Source organism: Hyperoodon ampullatus, assembly GCF_949752795.1.
Source record: "Hyperoodon ampullatus genome assembly, chromosome: 4".
NCBI lineage: Eukaryota > Metazoa > Chordata > Mammalia > Artiodactyla > Ziphiidae > Hyperoodon > Hyperoodon ampullatus.
In genome coordinates this window covers 142,066,799-142,080,065 of record NC_136917.1, presented here as the reverse complement: position 1 = coordinate 142,080,065, position 13,267 = coordinate 142,066,799, and the positions used below count along the sequence as shown (strand labels likewise).

The window sequence follows — 13,267 nt, the reverse complement described above, 5'->3', positions numbered from 1 at the left end:
ATTTACCATTTTAACCACTAAAAAATGTGCAATTCAGTAGCATTAAGTACATTCTCATTATTGTTCAACCATCACTGTCATCCGTCTCCAGAGCTCTTCCATCTCCCCAAACTGAAGCTCTGTATCCATTAAACACTAGCCCATTATTTATCCATACCCGCATCAGTACTTAATCTTGATGTGAAGATATTTGATTTTAAAATAGTAAACGTACATACTGTAGGTGGGTTCTAAGAGTTTGTTTACTTGGTTAGTCAAGCCATGAAGATAACAAAGCTATATTCTTTTTAAATGCAAAAGTCTTTGGTCTAGGTAATTCTACAAGTGATTTTCCACAAAGAAATTATAATAACTTTTAGAAAATATTTAAATTCTGAAATTCTATCCTTATGAACGGTTAGCAAATAAACTGCTAATAATAATGCAGAAATAATGTACATGGCTTAATCAATGAGCTTCAGTTTTCGTCTATTTAGATCAGACTTTCCCAAACCCAGCACTACTGGAATTTGAGCCCTGATGATTCTTTGTTGTGGGATCCTGTCCTGTGCCTTATCAGATGTTTGGCGGAATCCCTGGTCTCTGCTCGCTAGATGCCAGTAGCGTCTCACAGGGGTGACAACCAAAAATGTCTGTAAACATTGCCAAATGTCCCCTGGGGAGCAAACATTTGCCCCTGGTTGAGCAGCATTGATCTAGATAATACCATTAAAACATTTTATTTTGGAATTACTTAGGATTTCAGAAAATTTGCAAGTATAGTTTCCATATACCCTTTACCCATCTTCCCATAATATTAACACCTTACATACCTTGACAAAATTTAGTTGGTCAAAACCAAGACATTAATATTAAATAGTATCATACTATTGACTACCCTACAGACTGTATTCATACGTCACCAGTTTTTCCACCGATATTCTTTTCATGGTCTAGGATCCAATTCAGGATACTACGTTGCATTTAAGATAATACCATTTCAAATTGGGCGATTGGAATTGACATGTATACACTGATGTGTATAAAATTGATGACTAACAAGAACCTGCTGTATAAAGAAAAAAGACAATACCATTTCAAAGAAAAATGTTTAAAAAATAGTACTTGCTAGAGACCTTGCTGGACACGGCAGGCATACTTCACCTTGCTACCATTTTTACAAGTTTATGCCTTCCTTGTTCATGAGATTTTCCTGTCATGTCTAAAGCTCTTATGTTTTCCGAAGTAAGGAAGTATTCCATAGTTTGTGCACCCATAAAAACACATCCTTCAGACAAATGGCCTTTATAGATATATTTAACATGTAGCTAGTTTTATGATGCAAAAGTATATGCCACTGAATTCCATTGTAATGAAGCTGGCAGGAGGTGGAAACTGCAGGGTGGTGTAGACTGTTCACGTTGTAGGAAAGCATAGCCTAGGCCGTGGCAAATTATGCTCTTGTAAGTTGGACCAAAGTGTTTTCCTGTCAAAACTGGAATGATGATTGGCTTTCTATCAGTTTGTAGGAAACATAAAATAAAGGAAAGGATTTTATTAATGTAAGTACCTCCAGACATTTAGTCACTGTTGAGGGGAGACCACTTGGACATTTACATGTAAGAGGTTATTATAGTTGTCCTTGAGATACTGAGAGTTCTTCTTGTATTGGTCAAGTGATGGTATGCTTTCTGTCTCATTATAGGCACAGTGGGCAAAATGTGTCCACATAACAAACAACTTTTAACCCCCCCCATGTACTTGATGAAAGAGAGCCTACTCTATGGGCCTTCAATTCAGACAAACATGGACTTCAATCCTGTCTTGGCCAATTTGTTAACTAGCATGAATTTCCTAACTTTTCTGTCTCTTAGTTTCCTCATCTCTTAAACGGGCATTTATTAAGGGGATTAAATATCACAATGTATAAAAAGGCCAGGGCCAAGAGTAAATGGTCAAGAAATGGTAGCTATTATGACCAATAAAATTGGGTGGCCCTAGGAATGCTGAAGCTCTTGTAAAATGCTTTATAGCTTTATTTTTTACTGTACAAACTTGTTGCAGTTGAGAATATTAGAGAGTCTGGTTCAACAATTAAAATAATACCTTGTTTGCTATGAAGAAGCTTTTCACCTAATGATCGCCTCTCCATTATTGTCTTCTTTTAGATGCCCCTTTGGCACCGGAAGTGCCTGAATGTCAGCTCTGGGAGAAACTGCAGAATTCAAGATGTGTTTGTAAAATGCCTTATGAATGTGGGTAAGCTCTGTCTTCTTCTCTGTTTTATTTTATTTAAAATAGACGGGATGATTTCTTAATGCCATTTGAAGCAACATGGATGGACCTAGAGATTGTCATACTAACTGAAGTCAGTCAGACAGAGAAAGACAAATATTGTATGATATCTCTTATATGCGGAATCTAAAAAAAAATTGATACAAATGAACTTATTTACAAAATAGAAACAGCCTCACTGACTTAGAGAACAAACTTATGGTTACGGGGGGGAAGGGTGCAGAGGAAGGGTAGTGAGGGAGTTTGGGATTGACATGTACACACTGCTATATTTAAAATAGGTAACCAACAAGGACGTTCTGTATAGCACAGGGAACTCTGCTCAGTATTATGTAACAACCTAAGTGGGAAAAGAATTTGAAGAAGAATAAATACATGTATATGTATAACTGAATCACTTTGCTGTACACCTGAAACTAACACAACATTGTTAATAAACTCTATTCCAATATAAAATAAAAAGTTAAAAAATAATATTTAATAAAATAGATGGGATGATTTCTTAGATGCTAGTCTCTGTTAGCTCAAAGGTGTTACTTACCATGGGTTAAGGGTCTTTGCATTTCAATGCAGTCCATTTGCTGCTTGTTATTTGCCTGGGTCACCAGGGCTGACCATTGGTGGCATTAGGCAGTGTTCTAATCTGGCTGGTAAGAAAGGCTGAAGGACTGCTTGAGATTGCTTGTTGTTCTCTACATAAAATGGGGCAAAATGACAAAACCGTCACCTGAGGATTTAGAGCTTGAGGAGATTAGGGCTGAAATTCCCATGAGACATAAACTCTTAAAGATACCAAGAGAAACAAAAACAGCTGCTTTTCTGATTCTTCTAATCTGTTTATTTCTAGATTTGCATTCTAAGAACACCACCACACTTGAAATCACTCCATTGTAGAAAGATATCTGAAGTAATTACTGGATGTTGGATACAGATGGCATGATTAAATGGGGACAAGAGGAGGTTACTGGTGGGACTATTTACAGAAATGTGGGAAGAGTAAAGAAATCTGCAAGCCACAGGGCAGTACTCCTGGACTGGTAGCAGTTCAGGTTTATAGTATCTCCATGCCCAAGCCAGAAGGTGGGAGAGAGGAGCACTTATGAAAACCTGATGACAGAGCGCTAGTCGAGGAAGAGTTGAGTCCCTCATTTGGGGACCTCAGAGGTCCCCAGCAGTAAGCCAGGGGAATAAAACCCCCATTGTACCCTCTTCTCTCCCTCCAATCCCTTGCCAGACTCCCCCATTGATCAGACACCCCTGAAGCTAGAGGACAAGGAAGTCTATTGATGTGGTCCATAAGTGTCAGCCTCCCAGGCAGGGTGGAGAAGAGTGGAGGGTAAATCTGGAGAAGCAAATGGAAGATATCCAGTCCCCAGGACTTCCTGACCATCTTTAAGATGAAGAATCAAAACACAGGTTATTAGCAAATTACTTGGCTTTCAATTAATATGATCACCAAAACACATCTCCTTGAACACCTATATTGGGTAATGATGACTATGGTGGTATCTTATAAGAAGTAACTTCTGGAGAAAGGGAATCTCTCCCAGCAGCTTCAGAAGCAGCGGATTAAAGCTCCACAATCAACTTGATGTACCCTGCATCTGTGGAATACATGAATAGACAACAAATCATCCCAAATTGAGGAGCCAGGAGTCAGTGCTGTGCCTCTGAGGTGGGAGAGCCAACTTCAGGACACTGGTCCACAAGAGACCTCCCAGCTCCACATAATATCAAATGGCGAAAATCTTCCAGAGATCTCCATATCAACACCAGCACCCAGCTTCACTCAACGACCAGCAAGCTACAGTGCTGGACACCCTATGCCAAACAACTAGTAAGACAGGAACACAGCGCCACCCATTAGCAGAGAGGCTGCCTAAAATCATAAAGAGTCCGCAGACACGCCAAAACACACCACGAGACGTGGACGTGCCCACCAGAAAGACAAGATCCAGCCTCATCCACCAGACCACAGGGACTAGTCCCCTCCACCAGCAAGCCTACACAAGCCACTAAACCAACCTTAGCCACCAGGGACAGACACCAAAAACAACGGGAACTACGAACCTGCAGCCTGCAAAAAGGAGACCCCAAACACAGTAACATAAGCAAAATGAGAAGACAGAAAAACACACAGCAGGAGAAGGAGCAAGATTAAAACCCACCAGACCTAACAAATGAAGAGGTAATAGGCAGTCTACGTGAAAAAGAATTCAGAATAATGATGGTAAAGATGATCCAAGATTCTATTTCCCAGATCCAAAATCTTGGAAATAGAATAGACAAAATGCAAGAAACAGTTCACAAGGACCTAGAAGAACTAAAGATGAATCAAGCATCGATGAAAAACACAATAAATGAAATAAAAAATACTCTAGATGGGATCAATAGCAGAATAACTGAGGCAGAAGAACGGATAAGTGAGGTGGAAGATAAAATAGTGGAAATAACTGCTGCAGAGCAAAATAAAGAAAAAAGAATGAAAAGAACAGAGGACGGTCTCAGAGACTTCTGGGACAACATTAAACGCACCAACATTCGAATTATAGGGGTTCCAGAAGAAGAAGAGAAAAAGAAAGGGACTGAGAAAATATTTGAAGAGATTATAGTTGAAAACTTCCCTAATATGAGAAAGGAAATAGTGAATCAAGTCCAGGAGGCACAGAGAGTCCCATACAGAATAAATCCAAGGAGAAATATGCCAAGACACATATTAATCAAACTGTCAAAAATTAAACACAAAGAAATCATATTAAAAGCAGCAAGGGAAAAACAACAAATAACACACAAGGGAATCCCCATCAGGATAACAGCTGATCTCTCAGCAGAAACTCTACAAGCCAGAAGGGAGTGGCAGGACATAATTAAAGTGATGAAAGGGAAAAACCTGCAACCAAGATTACTCTATGCAGCAGGGATCTCATTCAGATTTGAAGGAGAAATTAAAACCTTTACAGACAAGCAAAAGCTGAGAGAGTTCAGCACCACCAAACCAGCTTTACAACAAATGCTAAACGAACTTCTCTTGGCAAGAAACACAACAGAAGGAAAAGATCTACAATAACGAACCCAAAAGAATTAAGAAAATGGGAATAGGAACATACATATCAATAATTACCTTAAATGTAAATGGACTAAATGCTCCCACCAAAAGACACAGATTGGCTGAATGGATACAAAAACAAGACCCATATATATGCTGTCTACAAGAGACCCACTTCAGACCTAGAGACACATACAGACTGAAAGTAAGGGGATGGAAAAAGATATTCCATGCAAATGGAAATCAAAAGAAAGCTGGAGTAGCAATTCTCATATCAGACAAAATGGACTTTAAAATAAAGACTATTAGAAGAGACAAAGAAGGACACTACATAATGATCAAGGGATCGATCCAAGAAGAAGATATAACAATTGTAAATATTTATGCACCTAACATAGGAGCACCTCAATACATAAGGCGAATACTAACAGCCATAAAAGGAGAAATCGACAGTAACACAATCATAGTAGGGGACTTTAACACCCCACTTTCACCAATGGACAGATCATCCAAAATGAAAATAAATAAGGAAACACAAGCTTTAAATGATACATTAAACAAGATGGACTTAATTGATATTTATAGGACATTCCATCAAAAAACAACAGAATACACTTTTTTCTCAAGTGCTCATGGAACATTCTCCAGGATAGATCATATGTTGGGTCACAAATCAAGCCTTGGTAAATTTAAGAAAATTGAAATTGTATCAAGTATCTTTTCTGACCACAATGCTATGAGACTAGATATCAATTACAGGAAAAGAGCTGTAAAAAATACAAACACATGGAGGCTAAACAATACACTACTTAAAAATGAAGTGATCACTGAAGAAATCAAAAGAAATTAAAAAATACCTAGAAACAAATGACAATGGAGACACGACGACCCAAAACCTATGGGATGCAGCAAAAGCAGTTCTAAGAGGGAAGTTTATAGCAATACAATCCTACCTTAAGAAACAGGAAACATCTCGAATAAACAACCTAACCTTGCACCTAAAGCAATTAGAGAAAGAAGAACAAAAACATCCCAAAGTTAGCAGAAGGAAAGAAATCATAAAAATCAGATCAGAAATAAATGAAAAAGAAATGAAGGAAATGATAGCAAAGATCAATAAAACTAAAAGCTGGTTCTTTGAGAAGATAAACAAAATTGATAAACCATTAGCAGACTCATCAAGAAAAAAAGGGAGAAGACTCAAATCAATAGAATTAGAAATGAAAAAGGAGAAGTAACAACTGACACTGCAGAAATACAAAAGATCATGAGAGATTATTACAAGCAACTCTATGCCAATAAAATGGACAACCTGGAAGAAATGGACAAATTCTTAGAAATGCACAACCTGCCAAGACTGAATCAGGAAGAAATAGAAAATATGAACAGACCAATCACAAGCACTGAAATTGAAACTGTGATAAAAAATCTTCCAACAAACAAAAGCCCAGGACCAGATGGCTTCACAGGCGAATTCTATCAAGCATTTAGAGAAGAGCTAACACCTATCCTTCTCAAACTCTTCCAAAATATAGCAGAGGGAGGAACACTCCCAAACTCATTCTACAAGGCCACCATCACCTTGATACCAAAACCAGACAAGGATGTCACAAAGAAAGAAAACTACAGGCCAATATCACTGAGGAACATAGATGCAAAAATCCTCAACAAAATACTAGCAAACAGAATCCAACAGCACATTAAAAGGATCATACACCATGATCAAGTGGGGTTTATTCCAGGAATGCAAGGATTCTTCAATATACGCAAATCAATCAACGTGATACACCATATTAACAAATTGAAGGAGAAAACCCATATGATCATCTCAATAGATGCAGAGAAAGCTTTCGACAAAATTCAACACCCATTTATGATAAAAACCCTGCAGAAAGTAGGCATAGAGGGAAATTTCCTCAACATAATAAATGCCATATATGACAAACCCACAGCCAGCATCGTCCTCAATGGTGCAAAACTGAAACCATTTCCACTAAGATCAGGAACAAGACAAGGTTGCCCACATTCACCACTCTTATTCAATCTAGTTTTGGAAGTTTTAGCCACAGCAATCAGAGAAGAAAAGGAAATAAAAGGAATCCAAATCGGAAAAGAAGAAGTAAAGCTGTCACTGTTTGCAGATGACATGATACTATACATAGAGAATCCTAAAGATGCTACCAGAAAACTACTAGAGCTAATCAATGAATCCGGTAAAGTAGCAGGATACAAAATTAATGCACAGAAATCTCTGGAATTCCTATATACTAATGATGAAAAATCTGAAAGTGAAATCAAGGAAACACTCCCATTTACCATAGCAACAAAAAGAATAAAATATCTAGGAATAAACCTACCTAAGGAGACAAAAGACCTGTATGCAGAAAATTATAAGACACTGATGAAAGAAATTAAAGATGATACAAATAGATGGAGAGATGTACCATGTTCCTGGATTGGAAGAATCAACATTGTGAAAATGACTCTACTACCCAAAGCAATCTACAGATTCAATGCAATCCCTATGAAACTACCACTGGCATTTTTCACAGAACTAGAACAAAAAATTTCACAATTTGTATGGAAACACAATAGACCCCGAATAGCCAAAGCAATCTTGAGAACGAAAACTGGAGCTGGAGGAATCAGGCTCCCTGACTTCAGACTATACTACAAAGCTACAGTAATCAAGACAGTGTGGTACTGGCACAAAAACAGAAAGATAGATCAATGGAACAGGATAGAAAGCCCAGAGATAAACCCACGCACATATGGTCACCTTATCTTTGATAAAGGAGGCAGGAATGTACAGTGGAGAAAGGACAGTCTCTTCAATAAGTGGTGCTGGGAAAACTGGGCAGGGACATGTAAAAGTATGAGATTAGATCACTCCCTAACACCATACACAAAAATAAGCTCAAAATGGATTAAAGACCTAAATGTAAGGCCAGACACTGTCAAACTCTTAGAGGAAAACAGGCAGAACACTCTATGACATAAATCACAGCAAGATCCTTTTTGACCCACCTCCTAGAGTAATGGAAATAAAGACAAAAATAAACACATGGGACCTAATGAAACTTAAAAGCGTTTGCACAGCAAAGGAAACCATAAGACAAAAAGACAACCCTCAGAATGGGAGAAAATATTTGCAAATGAAGCAACTGACAAAGGATTCATCTCCAAAATTTATAAGCAGCTCATGCAGCTCAATAACAAAAAGACAAACAACCGAATCCAAAAATGGGCAGAAGACCTAAATAGACATTTCTCCACAGAAGATATACAGACTGCCAACAAACACATGAAAGGATGCTCAACATCTTTACTCATTAGAGAAATGCAAATCAAAACTACAATGAGATATCATCTCACACCAGTCAGAATGGCCATCATCAAAAAATCTAGAAACAATAAATGCTGGAGAGGGTGTGGAAAAAAGGGAACACTCTTGCACTGCTGGTGGGAATGTGAATTGGTACAGCCACTATGGAGAACAGTATGGAGGTTCCTTAAAAAACTACAAATAGAACTACCATACGACCCAGCAATCCCACTACTGGGCATATACCCTGAGAAAACCATAATTCAAAAAGAGTCATGTACCAAAATGTTCATAGCAGCCCTATTTACAATAGCCCAGAGATGGAATCAACCTAAATGTCCATCATCAGATGAATGGATAAAGAAGATGTGGCACATATATACAATGGAATATTACTCAGCCATAAAAAGAAACGAAATTGAGCTATTTGTAATGAGGTGGATGGACCTAGAGTCTGTCATACAGAGTGAAGTCAGTCAGAAAGAGAAAAACAAATACTGTATGCTGACACATATATATGTAATTAACAAAAAAGAAATGTCATGAAGAACATAGGGGTAAGACAGGAATAAAGACACAGACCTACTAGAGAATGGACTTGAGGATATGGGGAGGGGGAAGGGTAAGCTGTGACAAAGCGAAAGAGAGGCATGGACATATATACACTACCAAACATAAGGTAGATAGCTAGTGGGAAGCAGCAGCATAGCACAGGGAGATCAGCTCGGTGCTTTGTGACCGCCTGGAGGGGTGGGATAGGGAGGGCGAGAGGGAGACGCAAGAGGGAGGGGATGTGGGAACATATGTATATGTATAACTGATTAAATTTGTTAAAAAAAAAAAGAAGTAACTTCTCATGTGAAGGAGAACATGTAACTGAATAGCATAAATGGAAATGGTCAGCCCAGAATCTTCTGACTGTGCTTTTATTCTCTATTAATCATTGTTTACTTTGACTCACTTTCATCCTCTTTCTAACTTCTCTGATTCAATGAGTTTATCTGCAGTCTTTTTATAAATATGGTAAGAGTTTTAACATCAGACACTGATAACAAGATAGATGGCCTTGTAAGTTCTCTGCCCTTTAAGCTGTTCTGAGTACTTCTATTTAAAGTTTAAATAAACAGATAAAAAAGAAATACTAGGATTTGTTTCTGTTATGTAAATGTCCAAATAAATTTAACTCTTGGTCGGACAAGTAAACATTAGAGCTAAATATATATAAGTAAATATAGATTCTGTGTACTCTTCAAAAATGCCTTGTTGTCTAGGGTTTCACTACAGTAATTGCTTCCATACTCGTCAGCATTCAGAAATGTGGTTGTTTTTATTAGTGACATTTCAAGTAGTTGGCACTATTTTAACACCAATGCATATTAAAAAAAGTAACCCATTTTATGGAGATATTTCTAAACTATTTTGTAAACGTAGATACTCTAAAAATAGCATTGAAAAATAGAGTTCATTTTCCCTTGAGGATTCAGTCATCAGCTGTGGATAATGCTATAATATGGACCTGAACTCTCAGGGCTGCTGGCCTGGGAGGAGGTACTTTCTTCTGCAGTCAGTGGTCCCATTTGACTACCATTCCTCTGAGTGTTTTGATCTTTGCTAATTTTCTGTCTCCTTCTTTGTCATCTGTGGCTAGCAGACATTGCCTTCTCTTCTAATTTGCTGTATCTGATCTGTTCTAGATGAAACTACATTGACACTAGATATCTAAGCTTGTAAAACTTGTGAGTAAATAAAGAGCAAAATATGTTCATTTTGAAGATTGGAGGGGGTTGGGCCCTAGTAATGAGGGGCATTTGCATTTCTGTTCCATCTTTTTGCTGTAGGTGACAACATCTGAGGCACTGAACCCAGAGCCTCACCTTTCACTTCTCATTCTCAGCTTTGAAGAAAGAAAATCTTGTAAATAAAGTAACTTAAAAAATTTGTTTCAGATCCTCCTTGGATGTGTGTGCTCGAGATGAGAGAAGCAAAAGGATACTGCCTCTGACAGTCTGCAAGATGCATGTTCTCCAATGTCAGGGTAGAAATTACACTGTTGCTGGTAGGGAGAGTTGTACTCTACCTGCCTCAGCTGAGAAAGCTTGCGGTGTGTGTCCACTATGGGGAAAATGTGATGGTAAGGGGCATTTCATATTTGTAACTATAAAAATGCTCAAGTAATAGGAGTGACGTTTTCTAGTTTAGCGGCAGATCAAAGCACATCCCTGGGGATGTCAAAGACTCCGACTGGTCTGAGAATGAACTATCCTCCCTGACTGCCTTCCCCGGGGAGGGGGTGGATCAAGAACTCTCCCGGACGGTGTGAATGTCCTCCCAAACATCATGTTCCACCTTCATGATTTTTGCTCTGTCCTTGTATTATCCATATTATGTACTCATTGAAAAAGAAACACACTCCCATAAAAATAACAATTTTTATTTTTTAATTTTAAAAAATTTATTTATTTATTTATTTATTTTTTGCGGTACGCGGGCCTCTCACTGTTGTGGCCTCTCCTGTTGCGGAGCACAGGCTCCGGAAGCGCAGGCTCAGCGGCCATGGTTCACGGACTTAGTTGCTCCGCGGCATGTGGGATTTTCCCAGACCGGGGCACGAACCCGTGTCCCCTGCATCGGCAGGCGGACTCTCAACCACTGCGCCACCAGGGAAGCCCCAAAATAACAATTTTTAAAAGAAGAAACTTTATATCACATCTTTAATAGGAAATGTCCCTTGCCATAAATATTAGGTAACCATGAAAATACATACAATGAAACACAACAAGGTAGGAGATTCTAGCCAGATGCTGCTCAAAGCTTGGAGGATGATGCTTCCTTGTGATAAAGGGTGTCTAGCAAGTGTCAGGGGCGTGTTGAAAGCACATCCGTGCCAAGCTGACACTTTCTCCTAGAAGCAATCAGAAGGATGTGAAGAGCATAGAAAAGGAGGTACTGCATTCTCAAGCTGGTGCTGTGTCCAGGTGGCACTTAACACTGATCTTGACAACCAGCACTGGCCAGCCCTCCTCCGCGGGGGGAAGAGTTGGGTCGCCAGAGCCAAGTCACCGTTCTCAGTTTCCCCATCTGTCAAGTTGGGAGCCGGACAGTGCGATCTTGATCTGTAAGGTCTCTGCTAGATCCTCAGGCCCTCCTTTTCCTGGCCGGTACCCGCTGGGCACCTTTCCCCTCACTCCCGTCGCATTTCCAGCAGAGACGATGACACATATAGCCACGTCTGGGTCACTCTCGGTTTGGCAGTCACCACAGCGGTCTGGCAGACCTGGTTACCCTCCTTCTGGGGACGCCTGGCTGGTGTGTTCCAGCCTCGCACCTTCAGCGCACACACTGCTTTCCTCCCCAACTTGTTTCTGATGGGTCTTTATGGGGCATGAGGCCTTTTGCATCTCATGCCCTCTCTCTCTCAAAGCAAGTTAATTCTTCGTCTCCCTCTGTTTGAACCTTGCCGCCCGGCGTTTTGCTGAGTTCTCTGCATTTGGTCTGGGCGTTGAGGGATCACACCAGGGGGCTTGGCACCTCCCCCCCCCCCCCCCACTATGCAGCGCGTGGAGGAGAGAACCGCTCCGCGGGGGTCCCGATAAGAAGCCTGGCAGCAGCCTCAAAACCTGCTTATTCTGTCAGAGTGGAGCGAAATGCCTCCCTTGCCCAATCCTGCGGCTTTTCCTGGGGGTCCGGGAGAGGGGAGGGTAGTTGATTGCATCACGCGAGGCAGGAGCGTCTAGAGCTGTCCAATCACCAAACATCACGACTTTGGACGTGATGCGCCTTGTCTTCCCCACCTCCACCACGGGCCACCAAGCCTCTCTCGCTTCTTTTTTCCAGCCCAGAGCAGCAAATGTGTCTGCAGAGCCGCCTCGGAGTGTGAAGAAACAGGCTTCAGCGTCTGCGTGGAGGCGAATGGCAGCGAGCGGACGATGACAGAGTGTGAGGCCGGCGTCCTGAGATGCCGAGGGCAGAGCATCTCCGTCACCAGCATCCGGCCCTGCGCCGCCGAAGCCCCGTAGCTCCCGTCGCCGGTGGGCCTGCTCGCGATCCTGCAGGCGCGTGGCTGAGTTAAAACCTCTGCACGCCCGGCCCTGTAGGCAGCTTCTCAGCTCGCGGGCCCATTCTTTCTCCTTCCACTCCGGGTCCACTTCTCCCAATCCCCAGGCCCTGCATAATTGCACAACCCTTTGTTCTCCCAAAACTGCATCCAGATCCTCTTTTTCTTCTTCTTTTTTTTTTTTTTTCCGTACTCGGGCCTCTCACTGTTGTGGCCTCTCCCGTTCGTTGCGGAGCACAGGCTCCGGACGCACAGGCTCAGCGGCCATGGCTCACGGGCCCGGCCGCTCCACGGCATGTGGGATCTTCCCGGACCGGGGCACGAACCCGTGTCCCCTGCATCGGCAGGCAGACTCTCAACCACTGCGCCACCAGGGAAGCCCTCTTCTCTTTTTAAATGTCAGTCAGGCTGAAGGATATTGATGAACCTTTGAAGGAGCTGTTATGTTCTTGGAAAAATTGCTGACTTCTCTGGACCTTGACTCTTTTTAGTCTGAAAATTAGAGGGTTGGACTAGAGAAATTTGAATGCTCTATGTTTCTTTTTAGTATGATTAAAAGAACCATCCA

General features: G+C 40.9%; 1 protein-coding gene across 1 annotated transcript in view; it reads left to right on the top strand.

Annotated features, from left to right (window-relative positions):
- Nucleotides 1-12,661, top strand: part of C7 (complement C7) — a gene marked incomplete at both ends in the record, with an annotated part of 64,000 nt that extends 51,339 nt beyond the window's left edge. Inside the window, 3 exon segments of the mRNA XM_079701615.1 lie at nt 2,148-2,238; nt 10,592-10,776; nt 12,480-12,661. Of these exon segments, the coding sequence (XP_079557741.1) occupies nt 2,148-2,238; nt 10,592-10,776; nt 12,480-12,661 (458 nt within the window).
- Between the last annotated feature and the right edge of the window lie 606 nt (nt 12,662-13,267).